The following is a 21,906-nucleotide window of genomic DNA, read 5'->3' as shown; positions in this document are numbered from 1 at the left end:
GTCAAGAGGTCACCGTGTGGTAAGCAAGGGGTGCTTCATATGAGTCATGAATCAAAACTGGCAACATGTCTTGAGGGCTGTTAGGGAAATAAATGATGTTCTCAGTGGGGCCATAGTGGAGAAATAAGACCTGAATTAAGTCTGTCAATATATCGTTAACCTCATAGCATAATTGCCTATCAGTCATATTTTTTCAGGTCATACAGCCAGTGAGGAACAATAAATCAGCAGTGAGAGTGAAGTTATGCAGATATCACAATTTGGCCAAAAATATGACTTTAGCAATGAGGCCAACGATATCTATTAGTGTTTTATGTTAATTATTTATCAGTATGTTAATGAGAGTAATTCGTGTTTGGTGTCTCCATATTTCCCTTGTTTCCATTACAGACTGGGCTTTACCCCTTTCCCCGATATTTAAATAAAGCTTTACCATGACGCGCTCCGTCTCTGAAGGGATGACGCGCAGCTCTTTACCTACGAGGGATGCGTGCGTCTAGCGCCGGCCAAGCACGCGGCCTTGAGGGACGGATGATGGGGATGCGGATACCATGGCAACAGGCCGATTAGATCCAGACCTTTAAATGCACATTTATTTATTTAATATTTCATTTGCATGCGCCGCGCGCTTCTGTGGATGTGGCTGCTCTGCTCGACCTCTGCGTGTCGAGTCAGAGGAGTGGGCTTCATGTGAGCTCCCCCCGTTACACTGGAATTAAGCAGCTCCCACCTTAAACGCAACAAGTTGTTTTATTTTAAGGAAGCTTCTGCGTTCGTCGGAGCGCCCCTTTTTTATTTAACTATTTTTTATTTTAATTTTTTGCCTCCGATCACCCTCCTTCAGAGGCTGTTTCTCTGTCCTCTGTGGAAAGGACACTGTCTCCCGGACACAATGTCATTGAAAGTCGGGGCAGAAGTGGAGATCCGTGGCACCGACTGCTGATGAGGGAACACAAGACTCTGAACACCTGACCAAGTTGATCTGGCACCAGTTTTACAAAACAGCGCTGTTGTGAAGCCGGTAGTGTCTGTACACGCTCCTCAGTCACGGATGGAAAACATTTCGGCGCGTCTTCCGTCATGATGAGCGTGCTTTTTCCGCTCGGGTACTGAAAATGACAATATGTCGCGGATTCCGTGAAAACATGGGTTAGATTTGGATTGATTTGTTTCCAACATGTGTCCATGTCGGTCTGTTTTCCTGTGTGCGTGTTTCTGGTTGCCACTAGTGTGCGTGTCAGAATGAATCTGTGCGCCTCGGAGTGTGAGCGCCCGCGTGTGCCGATTCTGTGCGTCCCTTCTGTCCATTAACCAGCCTTCTTCCCTCCTGACAGCGGATCAAGTGTCCTTGTCATTCATCCGCGGATGAATGTTCCACACTCTGCCACCTTACCGCTCCAAAACCATCTTACATAATGATACATGTTGAAAACAGCAAAACCGGGTGAGCCTGGACACCGGGGCTACAGACAGGACACCGACGGCCAATGGGCGCCGAGCTCCGTTATCTACAAAAGACCGGGAATCTGGTGCCAATATGACCGGCGTCGGTGCGCGGAAGGCGGCTGTGGAGAGGAGAGGAAGGGCCTCGGGCGGAGAGCAGCGTTTCAAGGACGAGGAAGGAGGAATGGGAGAGAAACATCTGTAAGGACAAACCAAATACTTGAGGAAAAGGGGAAAAGTGAAGCTGCTGGCGTCACACCGGCAGGGTGAAGGATTTGGTGTCTGGATGGGGTTTTTCCAAGGGCACTGAGGTAAGGATGGCCACATCCGCGGACAGAGGGCGGAGGTGTGAGCAGCCAGCACCAGGAGAATGAGTAGAGACAGAGAGGTCACTGATCTGGAGCGTCTTTAATTCAATATTCAGCTCAACATCTCAACTATGAATTCTAGACTCGGCCACACTGAGCTGTGCTTGTCCTGAGGGGGCGGGTGTGACAGGTCATATTCACCCACTTCCTCCTCCCTGACTTGGGATGGATGGGGTGGCTGGAGGTGTGGGTACCTCTGTCGGTGCAGGGGGGTCTGGGGGTGACAGCCTCCCCAGGCGTAACGGAGGAGACTCAAAGCGGCGCAGTAAGGGCAGCCTGCCGTCCCCGGGCTACCGGCTGTCCCAGGCCTCTCTGGAGGGAGAGAAAGCCTCCTTCGGGGCGGACAGCACCTCCTCAGGTGGGCGCGGACGTCGCCTCTCCATCATGAGCTCCTCCACCAGGGACGGCCTTCCTTTCCGCTCGGCGGGGACCCCTACCACCCCGGTGCCGCTGCCTCCGCCCCCCTCCTCATCCTCCGCCCATCCTCCGTCTCGCTCAGTGGGCTTTGCGTCCCGCGCCGCTTTGGCTTCCACCTCCTCCACAGGGACAGGTGTGATGGTGGTGGCCACGGGCCCCGAGACCACCACCACCACGGCCTGCAACACCACAGCAGCAGGGACCCCGGAAATGGTGGGTCAGACCGGTTTAGGTGGGTTCGGGATGGGTCTGGACGGGGAGGACTACAGCAACTCCAACCAGAGCACCTTCATCCAGAGACAGTTTGGAGCCATGCTTCAGCCAGGTGTCAACAAATTCAGCCTCCGCATGTTTGGATCCCACAAAGCTGTGGCTCTGGAGCAGGAAAGACTGAAATCAGCAGGGTCGTGGATCATCCACCCCTACAGCGACTTCAGGTATGGAGTTACACACAAACACACAGATTCAACATGTTGTTCAAACAGATTCATTTAGTTTACAAAGAAGCCACTTGTAGCACATAAAAGACACATGATATTCCTCTGCTAGAAGTATGGATCAAAGCTAGTTGAAATTATGCTCCCTTTGGTGAGCCACTTGAAGGAAATGATAGACACTTAAGGAGAGAGGAACAGGAGAAAAGAAACAGATCATACACTCAGCAACCTCTCCATTTGTCATAAGGGGGTGGGAGTGGTGAGGTGGTCAACTGGGAGAAGAAACAGGCACACAAGAGGAAAATATAACGGGACTGAACTTAATGTGAGGGTTAGAGGAGCTGCAATGGGAGACCAAGTCTCTGGAGTAAACAGGTTTTAGAAACAGAGATGAAAGGTAGTGGATTAAAAGTTCTTGGGGAGGCAGAAGGAGGAGTGTTTATGAAAAGGGCAGTGTGGAGGTGAAATGTTCTTCATTACTGAGACCACACAGCAGCAAAGGGCCTCCAGATGCTAAATAGTAAGATGAATGGTCTTCATACAGAGGAAGCTTGGCCTGTTATCTGCCGTTTAACAGTCAGAGGGAGATGCAGGTGAGGGAGATGCAAATTGGGAAGACAAATTTAGCTGAGAGGTGTTTGGCTGAGCAGGAAATCAGATGCTTTCTATGTTAATTAGGTAAAATGTTAACTGCACGAGTGGCAAATGAAAGGAAATACCAATTTAAAGTTCCTTTTTGCACATCTGTTCTCTATTTGTTCATAACCACCACAAATACTAATTTGTAACCTGGATGCCCCTCCCTGCCTGTTGACATGGTACACTGTCAGCGTGTTGGTCCACCACTCACCTCAGTTCTTCAGTGTGCCTCAGCATTCACTCTACAGGTGTGTGAAGTCTACTGGAGGGACAAACACCATTCTTCCAAAAGACATTCTCACAGTTTGTGTGTTTGATGATGATGTAGGGTAGTGTTGTCTAACACACTGGTCCATAATTCCCCATAGGTGTTCATTTGGTTTGGGTTCTGCTGATTGTGAAAGCTACAACATATGATTCACTTCAGTTTCATACTTAACAAACCATTCGGTACAGGTTCAGTGCCATCCTGGTGCAGACCACTCCCATTTAGTTTTTCCTTTATTTTGTCACCTGTCTGCTCATTTTCATGTGAGCAGTGATGAACCTTGCATAGCACTCCCTGCTGGTGAGTTCAAGACTTTAATTTTCCCCTACCTGAAAAGAGCAATTACAACACAGATCAATAGCACCTGAGGCAAAATGGCAAAATGAAAATCCTTTGAGGATGTTCTTTAAAATTCAACAATGCAGTGAATTACAACATGTAATATACTGTAAGTCTAAGTCATCCTGTCGGTCCTTTTTTTTTTTAACCAATTAATGGGAAATAAGGTAGGGCAGACGCTTTGACAACATCATCAGGTGCACGTTCATACATGCACATATGTTAGATATTTCATGTATTAACCACATGCTGGACAATAATGCCACAGATGTGATTGTGAAAAGAGATTTTGCACAAATGCACTCCGACATTGTGCAGGTGGACAGCAGAGGGAGAGACAGCATTCCTAATCTCCAGACATACTGCAGCAACAATGGATGACTTGATCCCCAAGGCTCCTGGCCCACTTTTGTCTCATAAGCCACACACACACAGACTAAGTCGTTTTTTATTGCCTGTCAATTCAACGATCACTCACAAGTGCGGCTTATGAGTCTGCTCACAGGTGATACAGTGAGTGACGTCAGTGAAACAGTGGATGGAAAAAGGGGTGTGGGTGAATGTATGAATGAATGCCTCACTGAATTTCAGCTCCTCCTGCACTTATTGATATTCATGCAAGATGATGTTATTAGTGCTAATTATCCTGTTGGAGAATCACAATTGAATGATTATCAATTATGTATAGTGTTCTAAATTATGCAAGTTAAGTATGCATTATGCATAATTCAGCTATCTAAGTTTTCGGTTAAGTACCTGTAGTGTGGAGAGATGTCTGAGGAAGAATTGTGGGTATGAGGAGGAAAAAAAAGAGGCAGATTACTTTTAAAGCCCCTGTATGTGTTTCTGCCTCGATGCTGACCTTGAACACAAGAGGCTGCATGTGTATGTGCACTAATACATGTTCGTGGCTGTGTGTGTGAGTGTGTGGTCTGTCTTATTGAGTCTACTGATAAGATCTATTGGCCTTCACCTCATTAAGAAAAGATGTGGCAGTGCTGCACCTATGTGAATACACAACGAGACGCAGGAAAAGTAAAGGAACTTCATGTACTGACTCAAGGAGAGGAATACAAAGAGAGAGATAAATCATAGTCATGGGACAGGTGAAGACATAAAGACATCTGAGCCTTTAGCAGTCGTGTTGACCCAGAGTTGGTGGCCCTACACGTATAGCAACAGAGATTTATTATATAATAGTCTGTTGCCGTTGTGCTTGTTTGTCTGCAAGTCTGGCAGGATGATGGGTGGAAACTTGCTCAGAACTGACATCTGGCCAACTGTGAACAGGGAACCAATCACCAGCCGCTCAGGAGACACTTGGCCTCAATTACAGTAGAATTAGTGTTTGGTTTGACAACAGCTGAGCAGGTAGATGCAGGTCAGTTCTCTTCCAACACCTGTTCATGTTGAAAATGGAATACTGATGAGGCTTTGGAGAACGCCTTTGATTGCATTTGCAATTCCTATGTGTGCTCTTGGATGGCAATCTATGTGAGAACCTGTTTGAATTTTCATCCTCTGAAATGAGGACCTGACCTATAAAGTGAGGACACTGTGGCTGGTCATCACCTTGACGTGGATCTTCAGAGGGACTGTTGGACGCTTCAGTGATTTCAAGGTTAAGGTTAGAATTTGATGCTCGAATGTATTTGGTGTGAATGCGTGTGCATGTGTGTGCTCACGATTCGATTAAGATGTACCTGTCAATGATTCTCGATGCATCTCAGCGTATCGAATCGGTACTGCTCATCATGGTTACTTTTTTAGCCAAGGAAATCTGAACTCCCATTTATCAGGCTACATCACTCTATAGTAAAAGCAACTACATCTTTTCAACATCTGCGTGACTCACTGCAGTACATAAACATTACAAAGACAAATCATGAATCCTCCTGCACTGAATTACAAGTAGAGGCATGGTTATTCACTGGCCTCACCATTTCATTTGATTATGATATCGACGTCTGACAAATGTCCATATGTCTAGTGTGTGCACGTACACATGCAGAACTGATAAGAACAATATACAGCCCATGTGTTTCATTCCACAGCAGGAAAATCAGCAAACATGTCAATTTACTAAGCCTAACATTATAGACTGTCACATCTTTTTTAGTTTTATTGTCTCTGTGTTTGGTGTTACATTAACCTCATATCAGCTGCCACGTCTCAATGAGAATATCAAAGTCTAACACACTGAAGCTGATTAATGTGCAGTGACATGTACAATGTCATTGATTACGTTTCTCGGCAAACAAAATGATTGTTGTCTCCACATTGTCTCATCAATCTCCATTTCAGTTTGTGTAACTTGTCTGATAGACAGAGGAAAACATTTAACAATCCATATCAATATAATGTTGTGGGAAAACAAAGGATAAACATCCCAAATGCATATAATGTGCCACATTGCAATCATCATCTGCCTGAAAAGCTCTGTCATATCACATCCTTCATCAGATTAAACCCTGTAAATACCAGACTCCAGAGGTTTATTTTATATATGATAACACTGACGGGCATACATTCCAGCAGGGTGATCTGATTTACACAATTGTTCCCCATAATCAGAGTTCACAAAGCATGTCTTCAAGGTCACTCTGTCCATGTTGTGTTTCTGTAAATAATCTCTATATTTACCACCAGTGATTATGAAGTGATACATCTGTTAGTGTAAGTGACAAATCAGGGAGAAGAGTGTATGTGAGTGTGAGGCAGAGTGATGACTCATACTTAATCTTCATCAGTCTAGTGGTAGAGCCACACCATGAGGTTGTGTTACTAAATTAACGCTCAATAGCAATCGACCACAGAGCTCTAGTGTACTTTCTCACGGAAAGAGAGAGCGAGTAAGATTGTGTGAGAGGTAGAGGATGCAAGAGGGAAAGGAGGCATTGATATGGGTTAAGGTGATCCATAACAGGATTAGTGGGGAAGAGAAAGAAATATGACAGCAGGCGTCTTCAGATGATTGGATCGCCTCTTCTGTCATACTTAAATCACTCTCAACATCCCAGTGACAAGACTCTCTGACAAGACTATCTATGAAAAAGCTACGTCATCCAGACTGATGAGACTTTCCAAGGTTACTGATGGTTTACTTCTCTCTGTCTCCCCTTTCTCAATTCAATTTGGTTCAGTTCTGCTCTTTCCTATTGTCATTCTAGATAAAAGATTCAGCTGCTAAGGTTTTTGTAAAGAGGGAACATTCATATTCGCCAATGGCTGTCTAGCTCATGGGAATGTAACAAAGGTAGACTGAGCATTTTAACATGACAATAAAGTATATAAGAAATGCATGGAGGAGTAAAGGATTAGCTGGCCCAAAGAAGACATGTATATTTTTAGCACTGGGGAGCAAAGTTGTTTTGGCTATATTTACGTCATAGTGCAGTGGAAAAAAAATAAGACTATGTTGGGTGTGTATACCATGCAGGAAAGGGCATGAACCTGTGACATGGAAAACGGGTTATGTTGTTCAAATCAAATCAAATTGTATTTATATAGTGCCAAATCATAACAAAAGTTATCTCATGACGTTGTACTAGGGCTGCACGATTTTGGCAAAAAAAAAAAATCCCGATTTTTTCCTCTAAAAACTCGATTTTCGATTTCGATTTTTGGGTATAACTAGAAAAGGCAACAGCAGTCAACATGTCGTTTTCGTGAGCAGCCCACAATGCAAGCCACTGCTCCGACCTCAAAGCTGTGATGGGATCATGTGATGAACCTACAGTTTTGTTTTGTTTTTTCTCTTCATTAAATCTTTGAAATGAAGTAGAGTACACAAACAATGTATACAACAAGAAAATAACATAAGTTTGTCAGGGGGAATACACTATAAGAAAATGTCCAAATCAGAGCAAATACTGATAGTTGTTACAACCTTTTTGTTTCCACATTTATCTAACAGCTTTAAATAAATTTCAACATCTTACAAAACATAAATAATATTTGGTTTTGTGTTACAGAACTTACATTTGTGAATGAAAAATTTAGCAAGTAAGAGGACTAAATTAATTATTTAAAAAAAAAAAAAAAAAAGAAGTTTTTTTTTCTTTCTTTTCTGGGTATCTGGCCCACAGCAGTGATACCAGTGTCAGTCAGTGACAGGCATCAGTCGTGCGTGTATGCGTGGACCAGGTTAATATGAGGGATCCACATGCGGTTCTATTTAAACTGGGGGATCCGTGCGTGGAACAGACCGACCCAGGACACGCTGGAGGGATTCTATGTGTGGAGCTGGTGGATGTGTGTGGGCAGGGGGCTGTGTGGGCTCCTCTGCTGAGGCTGATGACCCCGAGACCCGGACCCGGTTCGGAAGAAGACAGTACGGTACGGATCCGGGACAACGGAAGATGAGTGATCCGCTTGCAGTTATATTTCAATTGCGGGATCCGTGCGTGAAGCCACGGCTTATATTGGTATAAGTACTGCGGGTTCATGAACAGATTTAACGTCCGGTCATTACACGGACTTCTGTGACAGACCGCTGTCACAGGAAGAGCCTACGGTAGCCCGCGGGCACGCGGAGGCGCGCGGCCCGGAGGCATGAGAGATGAAATCGATTTTACGATTTCCCTTTTTTAAAAATTGTCCTAATTAAAAAATCCGATTGCGATTTAAAATCGATTAATCGTGCAGCCCTACGTTGTACATATCGAGTTGGTCGAAGCCAATTTACAGAAACCCAACAGAATCCTCCAGGAGCAAACACTTGTGACTGGTGACAGTGGTGAGGAAAAACTTCCTTTTAACAGCAGAAACCTCGAGCAGACCCTAACTCCTGGAGGATGACCGTCTGCCTTGACCAGCTGGGGTTAGAGATAGAGGGTAAAGGAGGAGAAAAAGAGGGAGTGATAGAGATAGAGAGAGACAGGAGGAGAAAGGGGGAAGTAAGGGGAGAGACATGTTGAGGTTATATTATCATATAAGCCGAAGTGCATCAAAAATACTGTTGCAAACCTTTCTATTTCCTCTTTGCCCTCTAGATTCTACTGGGATCTTCTGATGTTACTGTTGATGATGGGGAACTTAATCATCCTGCCAGTGGGCATCACTTTCTTCAGAGATGAAAACACACCGTCGTGGATCATCTTCAACGTGGTCTCTGACACTTTGTTTATGGTCGACTTGGTTCTTAACTTCAGGACAGGAATCGTTAAGGAAGACAGCACTGAAATATTACTAGACCCCAGGTCAGTGAAACAGGGCTGTTGTGAGAGTGACGTTCTTACACAGTTGAGGTCAGAATAAGTCAGTCGTTTAATTGTATTTAATTGTACTGTCTTTCTGCTTGTTCCTTCAGGTTTGTTGAATGTATTTGATGATGTGACATCCTTGAATAATAAGGGAGGATTTTTCATTTTAACTTTTATTCATTCTATCTCAGAGGTAAAAACATTTAAGTACGCCACCTTCACAGTGTCTTTTAAAATGCTGGGAGTCGCTGGAAATTGATGTCATAACTTTAGAAACTTGGCCAATAATAGTCCCTCTTGGGAGGATGTACCTGCAGCAGTATTTTAGGTCCTCACTTAAGACACAGTGCCCCTTTCCTCATCTTCATGCCCAAATATAATGAAACTCACCAATATTTCCAGTTTTCCAGCTGTAATGTCATTAGTCGTGGTCTCCGGTATGGACGACTCAAAATGTTAACAACCTCTCTGGACATAAATTAGAATTTGCTTCAGTCTGTGTGTTAAAATTCATGTGTGTAAAAAGGTGAATCGCAGCCAGTGGCAAAGCTTTTGTTCAAATTCCAGTTTTATTCCTGCTGAATATTGATGAGGGGTGTTTTTATGCCAGACAAAATGTTGGAATCGTTTCCACAAAGCTAGCTTGCCAAATGAGGAATGTCACTGGTCTTCCATCCTGCTCTGACTCAGGGCGATCCGCCAGAACTACTTGAAGAGCTGGTTCCTCGTGGACTTTGTGTCATCCATCCCCGTAGACTACATTTTCCTGATGGTGGACAGTCTAGACTCTGAGGTCTACAGGACAGCCAGGGCGCTGCGCATCGTTCGCTTCACCAAAATCCTGAGTTTACTCCGGCTGCTCCGCCTCTCCAGACTCATCCGTTACATCCACCAGTGGGAGGAGGTGAGAGAAACACAGAGCAAGAGGCAGAGACAGTGGAGCTGAGTGGAAGGAAAATAGTGTGAAAGAAGGTGGTAGAAAACTCATTTAATATTTAAGGTATGACTCACCAAAAAAAGGTATGTTTTTAGTGTCTGAGCCATTTTTCAAATACTGTGGTAGAAGAGAAGGTGAGGAAAAAAGTCTGGTGAAGTGTTACTGTAAATCCCATATTTATCATCTCTAAGAGCAGTATAAATAATTAATCATTGTTTTATAGCACACAAAGAGCTATAGCTGTAGTTAAGTCTACTTTTGTTGTAGAGCTGCAGCTATTGATTATTTTTGTGATTAAATAATCTATCAATTATTTTCTTCCTCTCGATTTCATTAAATGATTATTTCAATCAGCGAAAAACGTAGTAAAAAAGTGAAAAGAGTCTGAAAATGCTAAACTGCAGTCAAATTATTTTTTTAATCGATTCAACTTGATTAATCATCTCAGCTCTATTTTGTTGTATCTGATATTATAGATTGGGTAAATAAAATCTATAAAACTATCAAACTTCATCTGCCCTCATTCTGTAAGTTTGCAACTTGTCATACAGCTCATCTTGGAATCAATATCACAGACTGAGATGAGAAACAAAGCCTTCATGGCATCTGATTCAATAGTAATAGTAATACAAGAATTTCATATCTTGAGCTATTGCAAATTCACTGGTAAAAAATTCAGGTCATAACTGTTTCAGCATTTGGTTTATTTTTTAAGTGATTGCAACTTTTTTATGTTTTCACATGTTGAGTCTTGTTTTAATATTCTTGATGTATGTGTCTGATGTTCATTTTAGTTCTTTGCATTTCTCTCTAATCCCATGTGATTTACCTGCTCCTTTCTCCTCCTCAGATCTTCCACATGACCTATGACCTTGCCAGTGCCATGGTGAGGATTGTAAATCTGATTGGTATGATGCTGCTGCTGTGCCATTGGGACGGCTGTCTCCAGTTTCTCGTCCCCATGCTGCAGGACTTCCCTCCTGACTGCTGGGTTTCCAAGAACCTCATGGTGGTGAGTCTCCCATCAGAAACCTTTGTGTGTCTGTGCCTCAGATTTATTTTAATATGTTTCAGTCACTGATTTTGTTATATAGCGAACAGAAACAAGCAGGATATTCAGTTTGAGTGTGAATGAAATACCCAGTGTGCTATCTCAGTTTGTTTGAATAGTATGAACGTTAGATGAATACAGACCACAGACGATGAAAAGCCTGGTTTTGGTTTATCAGTATATGCACAGGAGAGTCAGATTTGACATTGTTTGCTCCTTATCTTTGTTAATTGGCTCATGCAGCAACATGTCCAGCTGGGATACTATCATCATCATCACCATCAAAAAAAAAAAAGAAAAAAAGATTTTCCAATTAAAATCCTCGGCAGAGATCAGGTGGAGGTGTGAACACACGTAAACAGTTGAGGCCAAGGGACATGTTGGAAATTTTGTCACATGCATGCATGATGCATCAAATGTGGACAAGTGATTGCACACAGATACACAGCTGTATGAATAGCTGACTCATGTCTCAATGGTTGCCTGGGTGACCGTTGCTAAGCGGGCTGATGCTGGGATTTTCCCTAGAGAACGTCCCCTCATCCAGTGGACCATTAACATCTTAGTCTAATTGGACTCACACACAATATAGAACAAAAGGCACACACACACACACACACATAATGCAGGCCCTCTTATTTGTAGCCCTAAGGACAATTATTTAAAAAAGAAAAATAATGACCAGACTTTTATTGTCTGTGATTTTATACATTCTACAACCCTTCAAGTAATATTTAGCTTTGGAGCAGAATAGGTTTTGACAGTTAAATTGCTTTGCTGTTGTGTGTTACAATCTGAGCTGTATTTTCTGAAGTGCCGTGTCTGACAGGAACACGCGCCTGTAACCTGACTAAAATAAGAACACTTCAATATTAAAGCGCCTTATAATTAACACTTGAAACTTCCTTACTGCTCTGTCACCCTTGTTGTCTCTGTCTCTCTCCGACTCACAGAATGACACATGGGGTGTGCAGTACTCCTATGCTCTATTCAAAGCCATGAGCCACATGTTGTGTATCGGGTACGGTGCCCAGGCTCCGGAGGGGATGACTGATGTGTGGCTCACCATGCTCAGCATGATCGTAGGCGCCACCTGCTACGCCATGTTTATCGGCCACGCCACCGCTCTCATCCAGTCACTCGACTCTTCAAGACGGCAGTATCAAGAGAAAGTAAATTATGATACTCGTCTGTTTAGCTATAAGTGAAATCAGTGTCTGTTTGGGGTTACTAAGAGGATCATCTGCTGAATTAGTTGATTAATTGCTTAGACTAATCTGGAAGTCAAACAAAGACGTGAATAGTTCTGGAAATAACTACAATTACTTACATACTGTGCTGGAATAGTTTTGTTTTTTTTTTCTTTTTGCATATTTCCTACTACATGTTTCTTTCCTTGCCTCCACTTCAGGGCCAGTTTTGTCTTTTGCTTCCACAACAGCTTTATTTACTTACTTCATACATTTCAGATTATTCATTTAAATTATCATTTAAAATAATAAATACTGAGGACACATGCTCAGTTTTCACGTGTGCTTGCAAACCGGTCACCTCTGCATGTGTGTGTTTTTGTGTGTTACTGCAGTACAAGCAGGTGGAGCAGTATATGTCATTCCATAAGCTTCCTGCAGACGTTCGGCAAAAGATCCATGAGTACTATGAACACCGCTTCCAGGGAAAAATGTTTGATGAGGAGAACATACTTGGAGAGCTCAGTGAGCCACTTAAAGAGGTGAGAAATTCACCACAAAAATCCCAAAGGGTCTTTCCCCAACAGAACCCTCCAGCCCTGTTCTCCTCTTTGTCTTTCCTCTTCTCCGTGTAGGAGATCGTCAGCTTTAACTGCCGCAGCCTGGTGGCCAACATGCCACTGTTTGCCAACGCTGATCCCAACTTTGTGACTGCTGTGCTGACCAAGCTCCGCTTTGAAGTGTTTCAACCTTCAGACTTCATCATTCGTGAGGGCACAGTGGGACGGAAGATGTATTTTATTCAGCACGGACGTGTCAGCGTCTTGACCCGCGGCAACAAGGAAACCAAGCTGAGTGATGGATCTTACTTTGGAGGTGAGGAAATGCAGCTGTGTGGGTGGGTAAATGTGTCTACGAAGGTTATTGATCACAAAAAGATGACTGTCTGGGAGGTAGAAGATGAAGGTGATGTGTCCATTCTCACCTGTTCTCCTCTTTCTTTGGTGTTTTTCTGCATTCAGAGATCTGTTTATTGACTCGTGGACGCAGGACAGCCAGTGTCCGTGCAGATACATACTGTCGTCTGTACTCTCTCAGTGTGGACAGCTTTAATGAGGTGCTGGAGGAACATCCAATGATGAGGCGTGCCTTCGAAACAGTTGCTGTTGATCGTTTAGACCGCATTGGTAATGTGTGGATTTCTATTACATGTATATAGTGAATAATAGATTCTCCATCTTATTTCTCAATGACTTATTATTTTCTCCTCAGCATTTTTATTCTAAAGAGACCTTGCAAAACATTTGCAATTATTCATCCAGTCTGTGCTAAATGTCGGAAGTGCTTTATTGGGTGTATTGTTTGAACTCTTCTTTGAAAAAAAGCTGAGAGAACTGAAATAATAGTTGATGGTCTCAGTGAAGAATGGAAAAACCTTGAAGCGGAAACTCTTGCTCTCTGTTATTTACACAAAAACTGTATACATTTTTGTGTTTTTTATATTTTTCTTATCTTACCATTCTAAAGGTCAAACCTACATATTTTCTTTGATTTTGTTCCTCTTTACAGTTTCTTGTCATTATTCTAAGAATCCCAAGAATTCAGATTCTTTGCTTAAGTAAAAGCATTATTACCAAACTGTGAAATACTCCAAAAGTAAATATTTGTAATTTTCAAGTACAAGTACCTCAAGTTTTTACAAATTCTGTAGAATTTGATTAAATGTACTTAGTTACATTGCATGGCTCCCTCTGTCCCATCTACAGGCAGGAAAAACTCCATGCTCCTCCGGAAGTCCTCCCAGGGCGGTTCACTGGGGGGCAGTATGGGTCGTGGTGGAGGCCGGGGTGGAGGACCAGGTGCAGGAGGAGGCCTGGCCGCGGGTGGACTTGGTTCCTGTGACAGCATTCTGGTGCAGCAGATCGTCAAACACGACAGCATGCCGGCCATGCAGGACGCGATCGCTGCCGCTGCTGCAGGAAGAAGTGGAGTCATGGGTGGAAGTGGTACGGTGTCTCCTCGGCCTCGTCCTGTCATCTGGGCTCCGCTGGTCCATGCACCCCTGCAGACTGCCGCTGCCACCAGTAATGTAGCCATCGCACTCATGCACCAACAGCAGCAACAGCAGCAGCAGCTCCAGCAGCTGCAGCAGCAGCATGCGCTCAGCGGTGCTTTTTTCCTGCCGTCGCCTCTTGTTTCTCCCTCTCCCTCTTCGTCTTTTCCTCTGTCGCCTCCACGTGCGCCGGTGTTGCAGCCGCTTCGACCCTCTGTCAGTTCCCTCATCGGGATGATGGCAATTGGAGGGATGGGTGGTCTATCCCCAAGAGCAACTTTTCCCGCCTCCCCTTCTCCTATGGGTCCTCCTGGTGGTGTAACATCCCCACCTATTTCTAAAACACCACCCACTCCAGCCTCTTCTGTCCCAACATCTGTCCAACAAGGAAGGACCCTTCATTACAGCCTCCGCCTCCAGGCTGATCCTTCAGTGATCGGTGCTTCACTTGGAACCCCAACAGGAGGTGGGCCTACAACTCCACCTGTGCACAAGGTACCTACCACCAACCCAAATGCTGCCCCTAGTGCCCCATCAGAGAATCAGACTTCAGGCCAGCAGGGGGCAAAGGAGGCTCTCTTACGTCATGGAGTAACCAGTTCTCAGGGTCTGCCTGCTCTGGGCAGACTCACCCAGGAGGCCAGGCTGCTGTCCGCCTCGCAGCCCACCCTGCCTCATCGCTCCTGGGCTGGAGTGCAGCCTCACCCCCCTCTTCACAGGAAAGCATCTGGTGGGAATTTGCTGTCGGCTCCTTTCCTGGCGGGGCAGTTAGCGAGGGGAAGCAGTGCAGGCATGCTGGCCTCTAACGCTCCAGTACAGCTGGTGACAAATCTACCGTTTCATACACAAATACAAGCACAGGCCCCAGCTTCCATTCAGCCCACTATAGCACTGCCTGTCTCTGCAAACACCACCACGTTCACACAATCCGCCACTCACACTGCCTCTGTGCCCACTCCCACAGCTGCTCACATGCCATCTGCAGCGCCCTCATCCTCTTCTCCAAAGCAGACTCCACTCTCCTCTGCCACCCCTTCACCTGCCCCCACCCCCTCATCTCCCACCCTGATACTGTCCCAGACACCTCGCCCAAAACCAATCCCCATGACCCCGTCCCGCTCCTCCTCTCCTCCTCCCTGCTCCACCCCGCCTTCAGCTGGCACCAGTCCACTGTCACTGTCTTCAACTCCACGTCCCAAACCACTCTCTACATCCTCTCCTCGTTCATCCTCTCCCTCCCCTTCCTCAACACCTCCTCCGTCCTCTGTCTCCACCCCTGTTCCACTACCTCAAACCTACGGGCCCAAATCGTCTTTGACCTCCTCATCTCCTCCATCCTCCCTCCTCTCCTCCTCCCCTCCTCACCAACAGAGCCCCAGAGCCAAGGCATCAAATACACCTCCCTCTCCTTCTCCGCTGTCCGGTCTCAGCCCTGCACCAACTCCCATCCCCTCCCCAGTTCCAACTCCCACCGCCCGCACCCGCTCCTCAACCCCATCCCAAACTCCTACTCAAACTCTTTCACCAGTTATATCCCAAACTCAGAGCCTCACCCACACACCCTCCACCTCTCCCATCTCTAGTGTAGCCTCCTTGAGTAAATCCCAGAGTCCGATCCCGTGTCTCCAGCCCCCTGTTTCCAGCTCAGCCAGGGGCTCAAGCCCCAAACAGGTCTCCCCTTTGACCCCAACCCCAACTCCAGTCCCTTCTCCAACACCCACTAGTTCAGTCTCTCCCACCAAAGTAACTTTCTCTGTTCATCCTGTAAAGCAAACCCCTCCAGTTCTAACACCCAACCCAGTTTCAGGGTCTGGTCACACCAAACCAACCCCATCAACAAACCCCACCTCCACCAACACCTCTTCCACCACAGTCTCTCCTAGTGTCACATCTGGCTCTGCTCATCCCACAAAACAGACACCAACCACCACAGTTGCCCCTACACCCTCCTTCAAACTCAACCCACCCTCCGCCCCTTCTCAGACCTCCCCATCATCCAGCGCTGCCCCCACTCAGCCCACGCAAACAGTCACTTCTGCTAACAACACCTCCCCCAAAGGAGGTAAAAAGGACAATGAGCTAACAGTAGGCAGAAAAGATTCAGAGGGGCTAAGACATAAACTGCCCGCCAACATGTAAGAAAGAGGAGGAAAAAATTCTCACAGCAAGATGGAACTTAACCTTGGCTGGTGCTGAGTAGCAGAGCCATGGATCCACAGTGTCAGAGTTGGCACCAGACATCCAGTCTCATGTGGACGGTACATTTTGTTTGCATTCACTCTAGGATGTGATTGTCTTAGAACATCAGGTGTTTATGTGACACTCAACCAAGCCATCGATGGAGGAGATGCTGAAAGACTTAATGGGTCTGTTGACTGCTGCAGGGGAGGGTTGAGTCTAAAAAAACATCCAAATGTAAACATACATATCTGTGTTAGTGATTGTTGGAGCAAGCAGGGGAGCTGAAGTTGCAGTATACACAATAAAAATGAGACAAGCAATAGCTGAGGGTCAAAAATAACCTGTTTGAAATACACTGTCACCATGGAAGCAGCAATACATGTGAAATATCTGAACTCTGATAAAAAAAAAAAAAATTTAAAAAAAAACCTCTAATGTGAGAAAATAATCTTTTTGCAGTTGGGATGAAAGTCTATTGTGATGCCATTTTCAAATACAGACAATAGAAAAAAGACACCTTCTGGTTTCCAGCTCCACTTCACTCTTGCTTCCCATTCTTCACCAAAGTGTAATATTTTCTCATCATAATAATAATTATTCTAAGAATATAGAGTTTAAAATCACTGTAAAGTCAGTACTCATATAAATTTGAATAATTAGGAGCAGTTCACTGGTAGTTTTGTTGTCTCAGGTGTGTGGTGTTTAGTTTTTGAACAAGACAAAACTTTTAAACCTACATGTTCACTCTGACAGTTTCTGTAAATTGTGTTTTTGTGTAACACACAATACTGCTCTGCTGTGCACTGTGGCTCACCTAATTTTGTTCCTCCTGGCTCCCTGTAAATACGTGCCTCTCACTCTGTGTGTGCTTCCTCACTCCTCTGCCTCGTCGTCGTTCATCCTCTTGTCTGTCCCGCCACCTTTCATCTGATTTCACAGCCCTGGTCACTAACTGTTTCTTTGACGCTCTCCCCTTCTTTCAGTTTTCCCGACACTTTGCTCTCTGCTTCCACCGGCCTCATGTTCAATTGGCGTTCCCCTTCTGTCGCCCTATGACACTGTTTCAGTGCCATTTTCAGTGATGTTTGATGTTTTGTGTGGGTAGCAACAAGGCATTTCTGTCTTAACCCTGATACCATGTTGCCTAGACTATATTTAAGGACCAAATGTTTTATTTTTTATTTATCACAGCTTTAGCAGAAAAACAGAAAAAAATAGCTAATGCCGTCAAAATGATGATCTCATGGTGAGTGTGACTTTGGAGATGACAATTATGATTGTGATTATGTTGATGATGATGTTGACAACAATGATGATGATAATGATGGTGTATATCTGGGTGTAAGAATAAAGTGAATTTAGTTATCACTGAGTGTTGAGACGTAGGATCATTTGTGTGCTCTCTAGTGTGTCTGTGAAGTGCCTTTTTGACCAAATTGCCAAAAATTATTTGTTATTCCACTCAAACCTTAATGTTTCTAGAGTAGATTTATACAATTGCCTTAAAAAAACAGTATTACCTTGAAGACACATATGATATTTTACCAAATTAAGGAGTGGTGTTGCTGAAAACAAAACTATTACAAGAACAGTTTCTTCCTCTGAAAGTAGCTGCAGTAAAAACTTTCCAAAGCAAATCCAGTTGATGATACCAAAAACGTTACTCTTTGGAAGGTGCAATTTAGATGTAATACTTAAATACTGAGATAATGAGTCCAGAAGTTAGTCATACCTTCTGAAAAGTTATTCTCTAGAATGAATATCTGAATACTCGTAGCACTTAAAGCCCAAATACCTATGAAGTATACACTTCTGACAGATGTAAACTTTGGTTGTCATTGTGCTATTTTATTGATCTGATATTCATGTTTTCTTTCTGTGTGGAATGAATAAAAGTATCCTATTTGTAGCCTGAAGACCATTGAGGACTGCAGACTTCAATCAAATCAATCAATCAAAGTTTATTTATATAGCGCCAAATCATAACTAAAGTTATCTCATCACACTTGACATTATAGAGCTGGTCAAAACCAGACTCTCAAGCCAATTTACAGAACCCAACAGAATCCTCCAGGAACAAACACTTGGTGACAGTGGTGAGGGAATACTTCCTTTTAACAGGCAGAAACCTCGAGCAGACCCTGACCCCTGGAGGATGGTCATGTTTTGACCAGTTGGGGTTAAAGAGAGAAGGTAAAGGAGGAGAAAGAGAGAGAGAGAGAGATTGGGGGGACACATGGATGCACAGCAAACTGAAGTAGAACTGTTAAAAGTAGAACAGCTGGTGCTAGAATAATTACCAAGAGCTAGAACAAATGTCCATAACTGTTAATACTACTACTATAAGTACAAATATGAAATTACTACTGTAACTGTTAGTACAAATAACTTAAGGTTTGGTATCTCAGAACTACAACTATAACTTTATTCCTATTTATAAAGAGGAAAAACAGGAGTAAATCTAAGTACAAGGTTCACAAATTCAAGGGCACATGGAGAGAAAAACTCACTACAGGTCCAGAACTCCAGCAGCACTTATCATAAAGAAAAACTATTTCATTCTTAATATAGACATATATACAGAAGAACTTTATTTCACTCTAAATATCTATAGATATTTAGAGTGAAATAAATAAATAAATATTAAGAGTGAAATAAAGTTCTTCTGTATGACAAGTGCTAGTGGAGTTCTTGGCCTGTGTATAGAGGAAAGACTAACAAATGCCGCCAAATGACAATGGACAGGCTCGTCACATAAAACGGAAAAAAGGTGAGTTTCAAAATCAATATCAAGACCTGTGGGTCCATAACTACCCTGTAAAATCACACCAACTCATTACAAACTTATGGTAGTTTAAAAGGGGAGTTGTCTTTGACTTATTTATTACTTAATTCTTTTAAAATTAAACAAATAAAATAAAACATTGTTCTTATAATTAAAGATGGAAAAACACAAGACAGAGAAGATTTGGATCACATTTTTGGAGAATGTCCCATAACATACAGTGGTGGGAAAAGGTTTTTGGACTCCTCACGCACTTGTGAAGTTTTATATTAAGAATCATTCTTGCATTGTTGACTTGTTCCATTCTGTACTGTACTATCAAGGTCAAAACTGAATGTTTCAACAAGATAATAAAACTCATCCAGGCCATGACATATTGAAACTGTCACGAATTTAGTTTTGTTAATTTTTCTTGTTAACGATAAACAAAAAATCATCTGCTTTCATTTGCAACTGTCTGATACAGTCACACCTTTTGAAACATAAAGATTTTTCTGCAAATATTTCAAGATAATATTTGAGATTGAGTCCGAAAACTTTTTCCCACTATTGTATATTTCATGGACTATTTCTATACATTCAGGAACCACTGGAGCACGGTTCTTACTTTCTTACTCCATGCTAATAGTATTTGACAGATCTCCAACCATACCCAGTTAAATGGTTGAAAAGTAACTAGAAGCTGCTGCTCCTGCTGTTCTCTAATCCTGAACCTCTCAGCAGAGGGCAGGCTCACTTATACCCAAGGTTAAGCTTGTGAATATTGGGACCCTTAAAATTCTCCCACTCATGACCAGATCTAAATGAACATTCTTCTTCATGAGAGGCAACATTACAGAGTTTCAGATCTGCTTCCATTCCGATAAATCCATCCTTTCTCCTCTCTCATTAATGTCCAAGGGGTTTTCAACAGCTCTCCAGCCTGTGTTGGCGTTGATGAGTGAATAATTTTTTTACCCCTAGGAGTTAAGAGGCATTAACATGTTAGATTTACTCATGTTATTATTTTCACTGTGTTTGACAAGCCCCTGCTGAGTCTCACAAAGCAGCACAAATTTTAAGAGGATGATTGCCTCGTGGGTGTAAATGTTGTCGACGGCTCCTGCTATTCGCTCATTTTTTAACTGAAGGAGGGAAATGAGTCTGGAAACCGTGGGAGAAATGCACATGTGGGTGGAAAAAAGTAGCATTTCTAATCAGGTTTCTACACTTTACAGAGCAGAACTGAAACAGATGATTAGATTGTATGTTCTGTACAGTGACCACTAGATGGCAGCGACACCGCAGGGAGAAAAAGCAACATTATGAAGAAAGTAAGAGCAGAAATATGTCGTTACTTCACTGAAGGTTCATGGAAAGGAAGCAAGAACTGGACTGGAAGCTAGGGAGAAGAGACAGGATGGAAGGGGTTAATGGTGGCAGACCAGCCTGGATTATCAGACATGCTGGGGGGGTAAACAGGACTGTAACTGCTGCATTTCATAGCTCTAAAACAGACTCAGAGTTCTGTCTTATTCTGCATCTGCGTTGGAAATAAACCAAATTTGCAAACACAGCTCATAATATGTGTATTTTACTTCTTAGAATAATCTCATATGTCATCACAGAGTTGTAGCCACAGTGGAGCTGTGTGCTGAGGTGAATAACTGGATTGATGTAATCCTCATTTCATTCATCCACTAACACACTGAAGCCCTCTGCAGCTCCTTTCTTAAAAAAAACACACATACACAAACTAACATGGGAAATCATGTACAGTAGTGGAACATGTTGTAGCTGAACGACCGCAGAACAGGCACAGATTTAAGGTTAGAGGGGTGGTAATGGGTGGGCTGGTTGAGCTCACCGCAAAATTATATATAGACTTCCTGCACCTTCAATTCAAAACCCACCAACATTCAACCCGGGAGCTAGACGAGAATGAGATTTCAACCTTGAAAAAGCGAGGAGATTCCCATGTAAAACCACTTCAAACAGAATGCGCAGGCCTGTATGTAACTGTTTAAAATGTAGGTTTTTGCAGTGAAATTGAGCTACTGTTTTGGTGTCTGTTCATAATGTGACTCGTTTTCCACATCCCTGCAAATATTGTGAAAACCCTCAGATGCACAGGGGAAAAAAATACTGCATGGGTAGACATGGATGCATATTTTTCTTGTAGTTTAATTTTAATTTTAATTTTTGTAATTTAACTCAACTAATTTGCATGTTTTTTGTGCAGGGTGCATGAAATTAAAGAATTGGATATAACTGTTGTAGCTCAGGTTTGGTCTCATCTCATCTGAAAAGACTGGAGGTGTGGTGTAAACCTTACAACTGCACACACTCTTCTGCATGTGTTGAATACTTGTGACTCTCAGTGTAGTGGATCCTCAACCCTAATCCAAGAGAGCGGGCAACCTCATTACACCCAAGGTTAAGCTTGTCAATATGGGGATCCATCCTGATCTAGATGAATACACTTGTATATTGTAGTCATTAACACCCAAAGGGTTAAGGAGAGACTCAATTTTCACTTCAGAGGAGTTGATAGGTGTTCATATATTGCATTAATATCTCCTGCTACATCTCACAAAGCAACACAAATTCAAAGA

The 21,906-nt window shown here is 43.4% G+C and overlaps 1 protein-coding gene across 1 annotated transcript; it reads left to right on the top strand.

Annotated features, from left to right (window-relative positions):
• The first annotated feature begins 512 nt into the window (after nucleotides 1-512).
• LOC115436419 (potassium/sodium hyperpolarization-activated cyclic nucleotide-gated channel 2) lies at nucleotides 513-17,895 on the top strand. The gene is made up of 9 exons (XM_030159290.1): nucleotides 513-2,665; nucleotides 8,906-9,112; nucleotides 9,806-10,019; nucleotides 10,903-11,064; nucleotides 12,057-12,275; nucleotides 12,689-12,835; nucleotides 12,929-13,169; nucleotides 13,316-13,480; nucleotides 14,060-17,895. Exons 1-9 carry the CDS (start codon nucleotides 1,977-1,979, stop codon nucleotides 16,483-16,485), a joined length of 4,470 nt encoding a protein of 1,489 aa, XP_030015150.1. The 5' UTR covers nucleotides 513-1,976; the 3' UTR covers nucleotides 16,486-17,895.
• Nucleotides 17,896-21,906: the final 4,011 nt, after the last annotated feature.

The sequence above is a fragment of the Sphaeramia orbicularis genome, chromosome 16, assembly GCF_902148855.1.
Source record: "Sphaeramia orbicularis chromosome 16, fSphaOr1.1, whole genome shotgun sequence".
NCBI classification, from domain to species: Eukaryota; Metazoa; Chordata; class Actinopteri; order Kurtiformes; family Apogonidae; genus Sphaeramia; species Sphaeramia orbicularis.
Note: the sequence above shows the minus strand (reverse complement) of the source record. Positions and strands in the feature narration are given on the sequence as shown.